Genomic DNA, 13,976 nt, shown 5'->3' with positions numbered 1-13,976 from the left:
TATGTTGTTTAACACGTTCACTGCGGATTTCGGTTTTATTTGAAAACTGCTCGCAATTATATGCGAGTGTAATATTCGATGTTTTGAAGATAAGCTACTTCCGGGAAAATGTTAGATATTCATTAAAAAGAACATTTAATCATCAGAAGATTTGAATTAACATCGAGTATATTTATATTCATTCGCGAGAAAATAAAAGCAAAACGCAAATGTTTGGTAGGTGGCCCAAGATTTTTACACATGATTGTATAAACTAGCCTAGGATGAATATGAAAATACTATGGCTCGTTAAATGCCGGAGGGTTAGAAGATTTTTCATCGTTCGTTTCTCCAACGATGATGAAATTCCTCTATAAAGCACAGTGTATGACAGGATGATATACATAGCGCTATAAAAGATAAATATGCGAGATAGAATACACGAGAATGAACCTGTCGCACGATAAATACCCGAAAAATGTAGCGAGAGTTCAGACAAAAAACACTTACAAGCAGTTTAAAGAAGAAATGAGAAGATACGAAGAACTGCGGTGGTTAATAGACGAATTACGAGTGCTAACGTATTTTAACAAACATAAGTCGGCGCGTTTTTCACTATATGCGATTTCAATATGAAATAGGAAGCAAAAAGCAAAAATACACGCAGAAATATTTCATAAATGTTCATATTTGAACTTGAATAAAAATTTTCCGCTAAGAAGAGATTTTCGCAAGAAAAAGTATCGGACGAATATTTCATTGCTTTTTTCTTTCTTGATTTCTTCGCTAAGCTTTCTTCTTCTTCATTCTTCACTGTCTTCTTTACACGCTATTTAAATTCGATCGTCGAAAGAAGTTCGCTGGTGCTCGGTTTTGCGCGAACAACCCTTTCGTAGAAATCTATTTTGCTGCTGCGAATGGGAAGAACATTGCCGGTGGTTAATTGCTAGAAAATTGGTAGATTCTATTCGAACGGTTGGCGACGTCGTTCCCTTCTTTGTGTGGCATTCGCGGAATCACGAGACGCTTATCAATCCTGGTTAATCGTTCCGCAATCTTGCCTCCCGATTGAACTCATTATCAAGTCGTTGCATTTTACGCGAAATTCCTGCGTATCATGTGCGTTCTGCAGATTCTCGCACCTTCCAATTTTTCACAAATAGATAAAACTAGTTTGTTTAATATTTGAAAGTTCGGAGCTACCTGAAACGTATTGGGGTTCGGTAGCCATGTTTAAAGTAATCTGTACTATACGCTATTAACGTTGTTTTTCAGAAATTTTCGAAAGAACAAAATGGCAAATATTGTAGATTTTCTCTTGTAGATTGGCATTGTGCGGGTTAAAAATATCTGAATCTTGACGTCATCGACGCTAAGCATAACGCTAAGTTCTGTCAGTGATCCGATTATGTACTGGTTAAGTAACGCTCTGGTTATTGGTTCGTTGGTGCGGTTCAACGTTTGTTCCTCAAAGTTACATGGTATTTGTTTAAACCGTTGCTTGTTCGCTTGGCTTGTACGAATAGGAGTGTGTATCTGACAGGTATAATATTTAGTGGTAGAAACCGTAGTAAATAAGGAACATGGAAAGCTGATCATATTCGTTAGTTGGCATTAGTATGTTGTGTCTATAAAAAGTATCTTGATGCTTAACGTTACGTACGAAGGCATCATACGTGGCATCGTGAGAGTTCTTGTCAATGTTCCGATGGGTAAAAGTGACTCGACTGCAATTTCTCTTCTTATATAATCCTTAAAAGCGACAGCCAGGTGTTAGTTTTTCATGGTTTTTTATTTTAGTGGAAACTTTCGTTCTCATTTTTGATGTACAGTGATCTAATTTCCATTAGAGACATAAATCATTTGCATATATTCGATCGAATATTCATACTTTGAAATTTATCCTACAAAAACAGGTTCATGCGGACAGGATTATTAAAAGAATATTTACAAGCGGGAAATTTAAATGTTAGTGAGGTTCCGCACCAGGATTTGATATGTTTGCGCAATGTTTTTTTTCGCTGCAAATGAAAAATGGTTTTCGGATGTGTAGCATCGGCTTCAGTGAACTGCGACATATGTAGATTGCAGCATTTATAAAATGCGTGTGGATAGTATCTATAGCAAAACTCCAATATTTCCAGCAGTTATACAAAACCAATTTCCCTCTGTAAGGTGTGATTTTGCAAAAAAAAACTCGTTTTTTTTTTTTAGAATAGAGAATAACGTATTAAATTCATATTCTAATATTGAATATACGCCATTCATCAATTATTGGTACACATTTTATTTGCTATAGTATCTCCATATTTATTAATCGATTAGATCCAATCAGTTAGGTTGGTATATTAAATTTTGTATCATTTATTACTAGGTTTCACATAACTAGAATTTAATACTATGAAAATGAAATGTACATGATAACACACTGTCGTATATTGGAAAGTAAAGGCACGTGCCAATGGCCAATAATTTTTGTAGCCACTTGTGTTACTATTATAGGTATTTACGACCAATAATTTTTTCAATTATTTCTCTCGTGAAACTACATACACTTTTGGTATTCCACGCGTGCTGTCTTTCAAATTCTAACATCCGAATATTCGGATATCCTGTTTGTGATGATTCACCCGTTATCATGTCGCGTCTCTCTATTCCGATTCTATGGAGATACACAGAATCCAGAGAGTTTCATGGATGACTTTAATATAGTTTTCGAAATCCTTCGAAGGACGCTCTCTGCTCTGTACGTGGCAAAAGAGAACGTGGGCGGGAGGAGCCGAGACCATCGTGGAAACGCTTGATTTTATTGAGCCTTTTCTTGTATGTCTTTTGCGACAACACGAGTGACGTACAAGGAAACATTTTATTGATTTTCAATTTTTAAATTGCTGTTCCGTTCGTGCTTCTTTTGCGCGATCGTTTTAAATGCATTGTAATTCAAACGCTGACCGCCGAGTGTTTTGTTACAGGCTACTACAACATTGCTGTTATACGAGCTTCTCTCAGGGAAGTTTTTTTAGACATTTCAATAATACAGGAAGACTTTTAATGCTATATCAAAATTTTTGTACATACCTGATATTGAAACGAGAAGTCGCGCATAAAAATTCTTTCATATTTTCATTAATTAAACTTCAGAAATGTCGATATAAAATCCAGCATGTGTACAAAACTCGGAGAGGATTCTTTTGATAATAATTAACATCGTTAAACCGCAAACATCCCGACGACATCCTTCTGGTGTCGTGACTTGAATGCTGGCCATCTTTTTTCAATCGTACTATTAATTTTCCCTCTCTGTTTCTTGGTTACAGATAAGAACAGCAACGACCGAAGAATTCAGAGTCGAAATCGTTCCGATAGTGTCGTGTCGCGTGTCACCATTTTGACCTATTCAACGTCTTTTTTTTCTCTTTATCCTCTTCCTTCGTGTCATTCGGATGCGGCGAAACATTCGTGGCAATGGTATACGGAAATTAAGTGAAGATTCTCCACTCCTGCTGGATTTCACGGGAAATTTCATATTCTCGAATTGCGTATTCTGCTCGTGGATTCTCGACGCTTGAAAATATTATAGTTTCGATAGGCGAATCGGAATTCGTAACGCGAAGTAACGGGGTAGAAAAAGTAAAGAAGTACGCGGTGTTTAAAGAATATTAGTATAACATATCTTGTCCATTCGGCGACGACGAGATGATCATCGTTCAGGGCGGTTCGTTGTGCGTGTTGTTAGTGGTGTTGATCGGTGCTCTGTTGGTAAAGTCGGAACCTGGACCACGATCGCGACCTACGCCGATTTTCAGCAACCAGTTCGCAGTTTACATCCCGGATGGACCGGATGTCGCCGCAGAAATTGCCGCCAAGTATGGTTTCGACAACTATGGACAGGTGAGTCTCGATCTTTCTTTTTATATCTCGCCGTTAGCATGCTAAAATGGAATGATTGACTTTTCTTATGGGATGAGTAGTTCGCAAACCACATTGACCAGCTCCATAAATCGAAGACCAGAAAAGGGTGACGATGTTGCAAACAGTATCTCTCAAGTAATCATTTACCTCGAAATTTGTCACTATTTTTGGAAAATTGAACATCAATCGAGTATTTGTTTAGCGAAATGAAATATCCGCTGCTTAATATTCTAATTAACTTTTACATCTGTTTGACAAATTTTACTGTAACGGACTCTTATGCGATACAATTTAAAATCAATTTTTGTTTGTCGACTTAATGGCTTTTGTAAATTTTATTTCCATTGAACGCGAAATGTAACAAATTGAGAATGCATTTCTTTCTCAATATTTTGTATATACCGCTGTTTAATAATATTTTGGCGATTTCAAACATCACGCATTTGCGAGACAGATTTAAAATCAAGATATAAACGAAAAACGCGATGATCAATGGAGCACTTTGAGAGACTTTATCTTGGTCGTCGTCTTTCAGTCACTTCAGTTTAAGCGGTCTCGATTAACTACATAATTTAAGCCTATTATTCGTGCGTGTTCAACTCAGCACGATTCAAAAACGCCACGATCAAAATTCATTACAAAAGTTTTGCGGTTATCGCCACGGATTGACATAGTTTTGATAACAGGTTTCAGGTTTTACTTTCGCGTGTTTCCAACTCGATGCTCGCGTTGTTTCGACTATTAAAAAAACTTACAGGACACTTTGGCCATTTCACAATTAAAAGTTTTTCTGGTAGTTACGCGTTACGCAGATTGCGATAAAAACAATCTTTCTCGTGATAACGTTCGAGCTGTAGAAGTTTTATCGTGGCTTGTTTCACGATTCGCGTGTACCAGTGTGAAGAATGAATAGCGACGAAACCAAGTTCAATATGTACTTAGAAATTTTAATAAAATTCAATACCAAAGGCTACCAATACTACTCCAAAGATATTTCTTACCTATGTGTGCGGTTCGAGTTTTCGTCAAATTTCAAAAATCTGTAAACGACTATTCAGATACTTGAACAAATTCTTACGTCTTCAAATTTCCCTTTCGAACTAAAAAAATCCCAACTTTCGAATTTTCGAATATTCCAGTTTCATTAAATATTAGATATGTAATAACACATAATCCGTATTATGAACGCAATGTAACATCGTGAAACCCTTCCATTATTATCGTGCTTGTGATTTCATAATTTCTATTCATTCTATTTATAGTTGATGTTATGTGTTTCCAATGATAAACTCTTTCTATCGGTAGTTATCAGGAGATGCTAGGGAATAGTGCGTATAGCATTGCTCAATTTTGAGAATGTGTTCTGTTCGCCGCTATTGTTCCAAAGTAGTTATTGTAATAGTGTGGAAGTAGTCCCGTGGGAGGAATTAAGAGGGATGGCTCGTTACGCGGTTCTCAGAGACTTGGTGTATCGGTATTCGATAGTTTATTAACCTTGACCATTGAACTTACTTTAATCACCTGCACTTTTCTGCCAACTCTAATTATTCATCTTAATGCTGTTGAATAATCCATGATAGTCGAGAATCCCTTCATACGATTTACCTTCTCTTTACTTTATATTATTCATTCTTATTCCAAGTCTTACTACGAATCAGTTAATCGCTTCTCAAATATTATTTTTATCGCTTGAAATAATCTGTGTATTAAGAAATCGTCTATTTATTAACCCTGCAATCTTCGTTATTCTCTTGCGCCAACTTTATAAAGAAATTTTCGAAACTTTTTCAAACACAATGAAACAAAATTGTCAGTTAAATTTTATCCATAAAATTGCCGTGAAACTAAACTATAGCGCTGGTGAATGTACATCGACCAACGCAACGCGAGCAGCAACTTTAAACTTCGGATTAGTTAAGGTCAGACATCAGTTTGTTAAATGGAGCGGATAGGGCGAAGGTATAAAAACTTGTGCCGATAATTATTCCAAGGGAAGGACACTAATTACCTGCATTAGCTAGATCAAGGTTTAAAATACGGTTAGTTAAATACAGTTATAGCGAACTTTCATTATTAACCATTATGCACTACCAAACAACAAACATTTTTCTTCTCCTATTTTACGAATAATATATTTCGCCATTCAGAAAATATATAATACATTTCGGTCGTTTCGTTTTCGCACAGAACAGAATACAATACGAAAGTATTTAATACCGAGAGGACTGGGAAAATTCGTTTCCCTATTTTTTCGAGACACCCTATACGTTACATACTTTTACCACAAAAAGTAATAGCATTTTTACACGTGGGTGTAATGGACGCGTGCTATCACTGGATCACAGTGTCCTTTCCACGAGCGTTTCGCAAAGTATCGTTCGCGGCCCTCGATGACGATCGCATCGAAAAAATTTTACAGCTGCTTCAAACCAGGCCGCTGTTCGAACCGGAATGGTTATCGCCACCTAAAAGTCTCATGATCCTCAAACTATATATCACGTTTAGCCCCCATATAGCTACTACAAATTTCACGATTTGCATTCCCGATCCAAGCTTTTGCGATCGTTAAACTGTATACGATTTGTTGCTGAATGTTCTCTATGATACTTGATTTGAGTATTAAAAATCCTCTTTCGCAACAGTACAGCTTATTCGGCGGAATAACGATATAACGTAGAAATAACGACTTTAGGAAAATCGAGTTTGAACACTTTAATCGTTATAATCGTTGCAATTTTGTAAGAACGTCTCATTAACTCTGATACTCGAGTTTTGCAACAGTGATAATAAAATTTCAAGACGTAAAAGTACTACACATATAATACAATTCATGAAACGTATCGGAAAGTGTTCGAATACTTTCGTCCGCCTGTATAGCGTGTAGCTATGTATAGAGTGTACGAATTTCACGATCTGCATTCGTGATTCTGACTTTTGTGACCGTCAAACTGCGTTCGTTTGCGGCTACACGTTTATGTAGCCACTGGACGCCGCATCCCTTTTCGTTGTTCGATTGGGAAAAAATTCATCGTGTCAACTATCAGGGGAGATATTTCGTGACTGCAACTAATTTGCGACCCTTGTTATGCCAACAACTGAATAAAAAACCATTGGAATTAAGTTTACTGCTAGCGTGAATTGCGTCCGATATTTTCCACCGCTTGTATCTTCGTCCATTTGTCAAGGTTTTTGGATGTTCCGCTATTCAATTTTTCGCCGCTGTATACCGGGCCAATCAGTCTGTATTTTGTGTATTTTTCTGCGTGCAGCACCTGTATTTAATGGAGAAAAATATACACGTCTAGAAAACGTATCTGTGGTAGGTTAATTCCTATAATTTGATGTTACGATAATATATAATAACATAATATGAATTCTTAATAATTAGCTCTGGTGTTACCTATATTAGTGATAGCATTTCGATAATTATAAGTCGATTTTGTCTTAAAAATTTGGGTTAAAAGTCTTAATTTCATTAATGATCTTAGACTGTGTAGTTTGTGATTAGAGGAAAATCATAAAGTAAAGATTCAAATGATCAGTAAGAGAATTAAATGCAGAATCAAATATCGCGACCAAGTAAAATTGACGTAGATACATATACAGAAAAATTTGTATTTTGATATCGTAATTCAAATTAAAATTAAATTTTATCATGATTAATCTTTGCCACTATTTAACCTGTAGTCGATATATAAATGTAACTCCACGTTACAAGACAACGAATTAATAATGCCTGAATTATTCATATACTGCTAGCAGTAGACGTTGAATTTTCATTATGCCTCCAGCGTAGTAAATATTAATATCTACAATTTCCACGCACTCAGGTAATCAAACCACCGGTACTATCCACAAATAATATTACGTTTACTATCATTTATTATTACTATCCTTACTATTATCCTCTCGATAAACCGAAAACCTTAATCTTCTATGTTCCCAAATAGGTGCATTAAACATTTCGCGTTCGATATACCAAATAATATACGAACAAAACAACGCCATGTTTTGCCATACTGTTAATAATTAAAATTTAGAGTAGCCATCTGTATCTTCGTTTATTTAATTTCGAAGAAACTTCTATATACATTTTTAAATCGATTTCTTTGTTCAGTATAATCATTCTAATCGTATTTCATTACAATGCTAATGAAATTTCAAAATGTTTCATATGCTTCATACAATATGTGGATGGAAAGTTACCAATGCTAAATATTGAAGCACTTTCGCTCTATTATGTGTCTAAATCTTCGTGGAACCACGATAATTTCCGCGTTTTCCACGACTCCTCGCGGCGTTTGGTGGAATTTCCATCATCTTGACTGGTAGAACCTGCACACAGGCTACATTTCTCCAGCAGCCAAAGTTTTTATCTCACCAGGGATGACGTACGGTTAAAGTATCCTTTCTCTCTATTTCTCTAGGTGCCCCGCTTCTTTTCGGAGCGTTTTATCGGCGCGATTCTTTTCCATGTTGAACTGCGCGATAGGTTGGCGAACAAAAGAACGAAACAAAAGGGCGAAAAAAGAGCGGAGGAGTATCGAAGAGGTAGAAGAACGGTGTGTTGTTGGGACGTAAATGCGTCATGAGATGGAAGTTTATTACCAGTTTCTGGCAAATGCGGCTTCTGTTTGTTTCGGACGCATCGCGATCATTGCAACGAGCTATGTTCGCGCTCGCGGTTCAACTATTTTTTTTTCATTTGTTCTCCGTTCTCGAGTTTTTCGTCGTAAATCTTCAAATGTATCCTAGATGGCTTTTTTGCGTTCGTGTGCTTTGTTACAGATAGAAAGTTTGCAGCTTTTTCACTTGTTGTAAGACGCACCTAGCTTCGAATAATAATTTGATTCGTGTGTTTGATTGTTTAAAACTACGCCGGATTCCGCTGACAGATGAAATTTCTTTCTCTCTTGAAAAAATCTACAACTAGATAGATAGATAGATGATAGTCCAAAGGATGCTTATGTACAATTTCAATGACTGCGCTTTTTCGATTCGTTTTTAATTGTCAAGTGTTCATCCGTAAAACTCACGAACACACATTGTTAAACAATAATCGACACGAAATATTTATTCTTAAGAGTCATTCATACTAGGAAATTTTCAAAGCGAAATTTCCGACACTCGCGTCATGGATTTTAAACATTCAGTTTCGAATGGCTACCGCGTAATCGTCGGTCAGCTTGAAAAATTGTGGACGGATGCAGGAATTAACGCGAAAGCGTGTTAAATGTAGGTTTCTTTGATCGCGCGCTGCGTGGTTTTGCTCTCGGTGAAATTTCGTCACATTTTATCGTCAGTGATTTGACTCGCCCTTTTTTTTGTATTCCGCGGTATTTATTTTGTGCAGTTTTGAGGTCAACGAGTTTTGTGTTATGTGACTCGTTTCGACGATTGACGACTCTTTTGGGGCAACGATATCGATAGTTTGCTGCTTTTTAACGTTTAGGTCGTTTGTCTTTCGTTCAGAAATTGTTGCGATTTTACGATTGATGTGTTCGTTACAAATCGTGAGTGTAAGAACGACATTTTTACGATAAACAATCGATTTATTATCGTAAGACGACTGGAAGAAGCATTTTTCTTTCAGAAATAAAAAGTAAAGCTTGAAAGTAATAGAAAAATATTATTTTATCTTTTATAAGTTAATTCAACTAATTAATTCAATTAATAACTAGGAAACTAGCTAACAAATAACTTACAAAAATACAATGATAAATATCGTGGTATGTATCGTTTTAATCGATAACAATCATGTTTGCATTCTTTATTTCGCGTTTGCATTAAATTTCCGTTTATTTATGTTATTCTATACTCACGGCGGAGAAAACGGAAACGAAATGAAATTGGTATTCACGATCGTCGATTTGTATTCAAGCTTTCATTTTATTGTCCCTTCTAAAAGACAAAAGATGAACGATTTACATTGATCGTCAAAGACTTCTGATGATTCACGAGTTTCCACGTTACAATGGAATTGTTTCCTTTGAATCTCTAAACTTTATATCATCAGATTTATGGAAATTCGAAGTCGGAACGTTTGTGGATATACAGAATGCAATTAGACGAATATAAAGATTGTATTCAGCGTTTCATTCATGCAAATTTCTCTTCCATTTAACGGTATGGTAATAAGTAAATGTGTACTATAAAAGCTACGGTCCATCTGCATTTTGTTCTATGTAAGTTTTATTCTTCTCTTAAACTCTGTTGCAATAAATAATGAGAAACATTCGAGGTTCTATGGATCACGAACGTTGCCTAGTAACTTTACCCGTTACTGGCTCGATCCTTCTTTGTCTATCGTAGCAAAAGGAGCTGTGGACAGCTCTCTAGATGGGAGAGGTCTATCTAGAAGGCATTGGATATCTACAATCACCGTATCCAATATGGTGGGGAATCGATTTAAACGTGTTTTGATGGTCGTTGTTGCTATATAGGACGTTGGTACGGCAATGTGTCTCGTTTGCTCCAGAAAAGTTCACTCGTGGATATAATATTAAGGCGAGGCCGTTCAGAGAAAGGATTTCGTGTTTCTCACGTGTGGGTGCCGCCCAGGTATCTCGGCATACCTATTTGTCTACATTTCTCTTTTATGCTACGCTTTATAAGACCCTTCTCCTCAATCTAAAAGATATTATTAGGGAAATTTTATGAATCTTATAAAGTTCTTTATATTATGAATTTACTATTTTTCTAGCTAAAGGATTTAAAATTAAATCGAGCAGAATCGAATTTGTAAATTACAGGTTTCTACGTGTTATACCAAAGATCGTTTATCGTCTATCGTTTTATCTTTCTACAAATGCAAATTCAACGTAAAGGGAGAGACGGTTATTTTTCCAAGCAACAATGACGAACGTGTTCAAACGTGCTCGAATATAAACTTAAATACTGGCACTTTTCGAGTGAAATTCAATAGTTAGAATAGCATTACCCAGGGGATAACCCAATAAGCCAAAGTGCAGGCACTTCGCGTCGAGAGCGAGAGTCGAACTGCGCAACCGTTGCGAAACTGTTCCTCCGAGTCGAGTTTTAAGGAAAAGAAAACGAAGGAAACAGGAAGGCGATACAGACTGTATGATTCCGGCGGCCATCTCAAACGCTAAAATAATTTCGTCCGAATTACACGCGGATGTTTTATAACCGCCTTGAGGCTAATGGTAAACAGGTGTTCGTACGCGTGGCTGACGAACAGAAAATAATAGAAAAATGTAACGTGACATTTCCTAGCGTGGAAAATGTAATAATTTTCCGAAGAAGCTTCACGTCGACGAGTATTTACTGCAGCGATGACAACTTGGTAGGTTTTGAAAGTTTACAGAATTCAATTCATAAAAGGTACAAAGAACAACCACTTTTACGTTAATAACTCTAAGATCGTAAATTTCTATTATTATTTAATTATTTTGCTAATTTTTAAAGAAACTGGAGCATGATCATACCGTTTGTGATTGGAAATGTTCTTGTTAGATTTTGAATGGATTTGACATTTAAGCTATGAATGACTATCTTGAAATTTGATACGGATGATTCCTATACCATAGAGTTTATGGCCTATGGTATAGACATAGACCATAGGCCACAGGATCTAATAACGACCCTGGGTCAGGGAATTCGATATAGATAACATCGACATTATGGAACTCGATAGTCACAACTTTGTGATTACGGAACCTGATACAAAGAACGCAAATGCTATAGAACTATATATGTATAGCTACGTCGAAGATCGTACAGTATTTTAGTAGAGAAATTCGAGTATAACGAAGAACAATATAAAAGATGTTCTCAAACTGATAATGCAATTCGGAAGCTGATGCATCGATGTACGTAAAAGAGAATAAATCGAAAGTGTACACATAATGATATCTTTTTGTAGGAATCTTCTTTTTTGAATAAACTGACGTTGGATCATGACATTAACATTAGAAATTTGTTTACAAGTTGTATATGTTATGTAATAGCATTCGAACATTATCGAAACTGGTTTGGTATCAGCATAATCGTGCATAGGACATCATCGAAACAGGTTTCGGATTGAAGATCTTTACACAAATACCTCTGAATTCATTAAAGTCTGATATACGCTGTCTTTAACTTATACAATTTTATAATCGATAATATAACGAGTTATTTCGAAATTTTAATCCTAGCATCTCGTGTAGATAAATTCATGTTCGTTAGAATTCGATTTCTACAGGGCGTTTCTTTTAATTGAAAACGGTAGAATATTTCAGGAGAGATTAAAGTTATCAAAGAAGTGTTTTAACAAAAGTTGTTTGGTTCGAAAAGGGACATCGCATTACGCAAATTGGTTTTTTTTGCATGTCGAGCAGTGGGGAAGATATAAAAGCGACGTCATCTTTTTAAACGGAATCATATATTTCTTAATATATTGATCGATCCATTTCGGAATTTTGTATAAAAAATATTCATCTATTTATACCGAAAAACTATTAGATTATCAAATATTTTATCTTTAATTTGCCAAATTGAACGATTTAACGACGCGCAGCGGTATTATTGTATTTACGTTGTCTTTGTCTTCCACACGTTACATTTTACAAATTGAAGTTAAGATACCTGCTAAACTAGTCGTTTGTCAACACAAATAGACTAATAGGGAATGTGAAGATAGATCGATTAATGTATTAGGTTGTCCGAAAAGTGTCTTTCTTTCGCAAACGTGTTTTTTACAACAGTGCACCTTCATACAAACATGAAACCAAGTCTGTGAAATGTCGCGGTGTTTATCTCAACAGAACAAAATGGAACATACGTAATTCGACAAAATAATATAAAACAAAAAACGTTGTGCGTCTATTATTTTCTCATAAAACGAAAGAAACTTTTCGGACAACCTAATATTAAAAAATATATGGTCCGTATAAAAAAATAAACTTGGCTTGAAAATCTCCCCCGCTACTGAATCTGAACAAAATAATTTACCTTATTATAAACAACTTTTGTTAAAACATTTTTTTATAACTTTAATTCGTTGTGAGATATTCCACCGTTTCCAGCTAAACGAAATACCCATAAACGTTCACAAACTGTTCCGTCTTTAAGACTCATATTTCTTAAACAACAAAATACTACCGCGAATCTCTATATTCTCACGAATCTCAATTTTCGTTTCCAAAGTTTCGGATATTATATCAAACAACTTACGAATTATTATTAATATCATTTTTCAAAATAATCGATGTCTGGCTCTGTGACTATTGTGCTCTAAAACGCAAATAATCTATTTGTAAGTTAAATAATCAAATATTTATTATTATAAATATTTTAATAGATTAATATAAATATTTATTATTTAAGTTGATTAATAACTACTTCCGTATTTAATTGTATTTTTGTATCCTATTACACTTGTACATGTTCGTAGGCTTATACACTGTTACCTACACACACATATTCGCGTTTGTTATAATTAGCTACCCTTGTTAGTTAGTTATTTAATCTTCGTTAGCTGATAATAAGCCAAATCCGGACTGGTTATCGTCGCCAATTTCTACCTCTCGTAGATAGCATAAAAGAGTTCAGTTGGAAACATAGAACGAAATGAAACGGATTTCTGGCGTATTTCACCAAAAGAAATCGATATACTTAAATATGTTACGTATAAAGAAATACGCAATATGGTACGGACAGTTCCTTCGCAGGTAGAGACGCAAAGGAGATCTAGGGGTCAATTTTGTCATTTTTTTTTAAATTGGGTGTCCAATTCTTTCCGCTGAATCTCGATAGAACAGAGAATTCAGAGTATAAAAGTACTAAGGACGCATAAGATTTTCGACAAGAAGAAAGAATTGGGAAGCGGTGATTTATATTTTCTGGTCGACTGCTCCGATGGTGTCGATGTTCGTGAGAAGTCGGGGCTTGGTCGGTTGAAAAATGTTTTTATTTCGTCGTTGGGGAAAAGTGGAGACCGCGAAGAGAAGGTGTTCACCCTTGGCTTGGAGGTGGATACGCCATATAGGTGCCGGATGTCGGATTTATGCCTGCTCGACAATTTCCGCGAATCGTTTCACCTCGACAGACCGAGGAAAATCAGTTTTCTTCCACACGAAAAT

At 35.8% G+C, this 13,976-nt stretch overlaps 1 protein-coding gene across 2 annotated transcripts in view; it reads left to right on the top strand.

Annotated features, from left to right (window-relative positions):
* The window catches only part of Fur2 (furin-like protease 2), a 413,482-nt gene that overhangs the window by 5,130 nt on the left and 394,376 nt on the right, over positions 1–13,976 (top strand). For both annotated transcript variants that reach the window (XM_033334360.2, XM_033334359.2), the window contains exon 2: positions 3,297–3,870. In XM_033334360.2, the coding sequence (XP_033190251.1) occupies positions 3,676–3,870 (195 nt within the window). In that variant the 5' untranslated portion in view covers positions 3,297–3,675. The remainder of the gene's footprint in view (positions 1–3,296; positions 3,871–13,976) is intronic.

The sequence above is a fragment of the Bombus vancouverensis genome, chromosome 4, assembly GCF_051014615.1.
Source record: "Bombus vancouverensis nearcticus chromosome 4, iyBomVanc1_principal, whole genome shotgun sequence".
NCBI lineage: Eukaryota > Metazoa > Arthropoda > Insecta > Hymenoptera > Apidae > Bombus > Bombus vancouverensis.
This window is presented reverse-complemented; position numbering and strand designations above follow the sequence as displayed.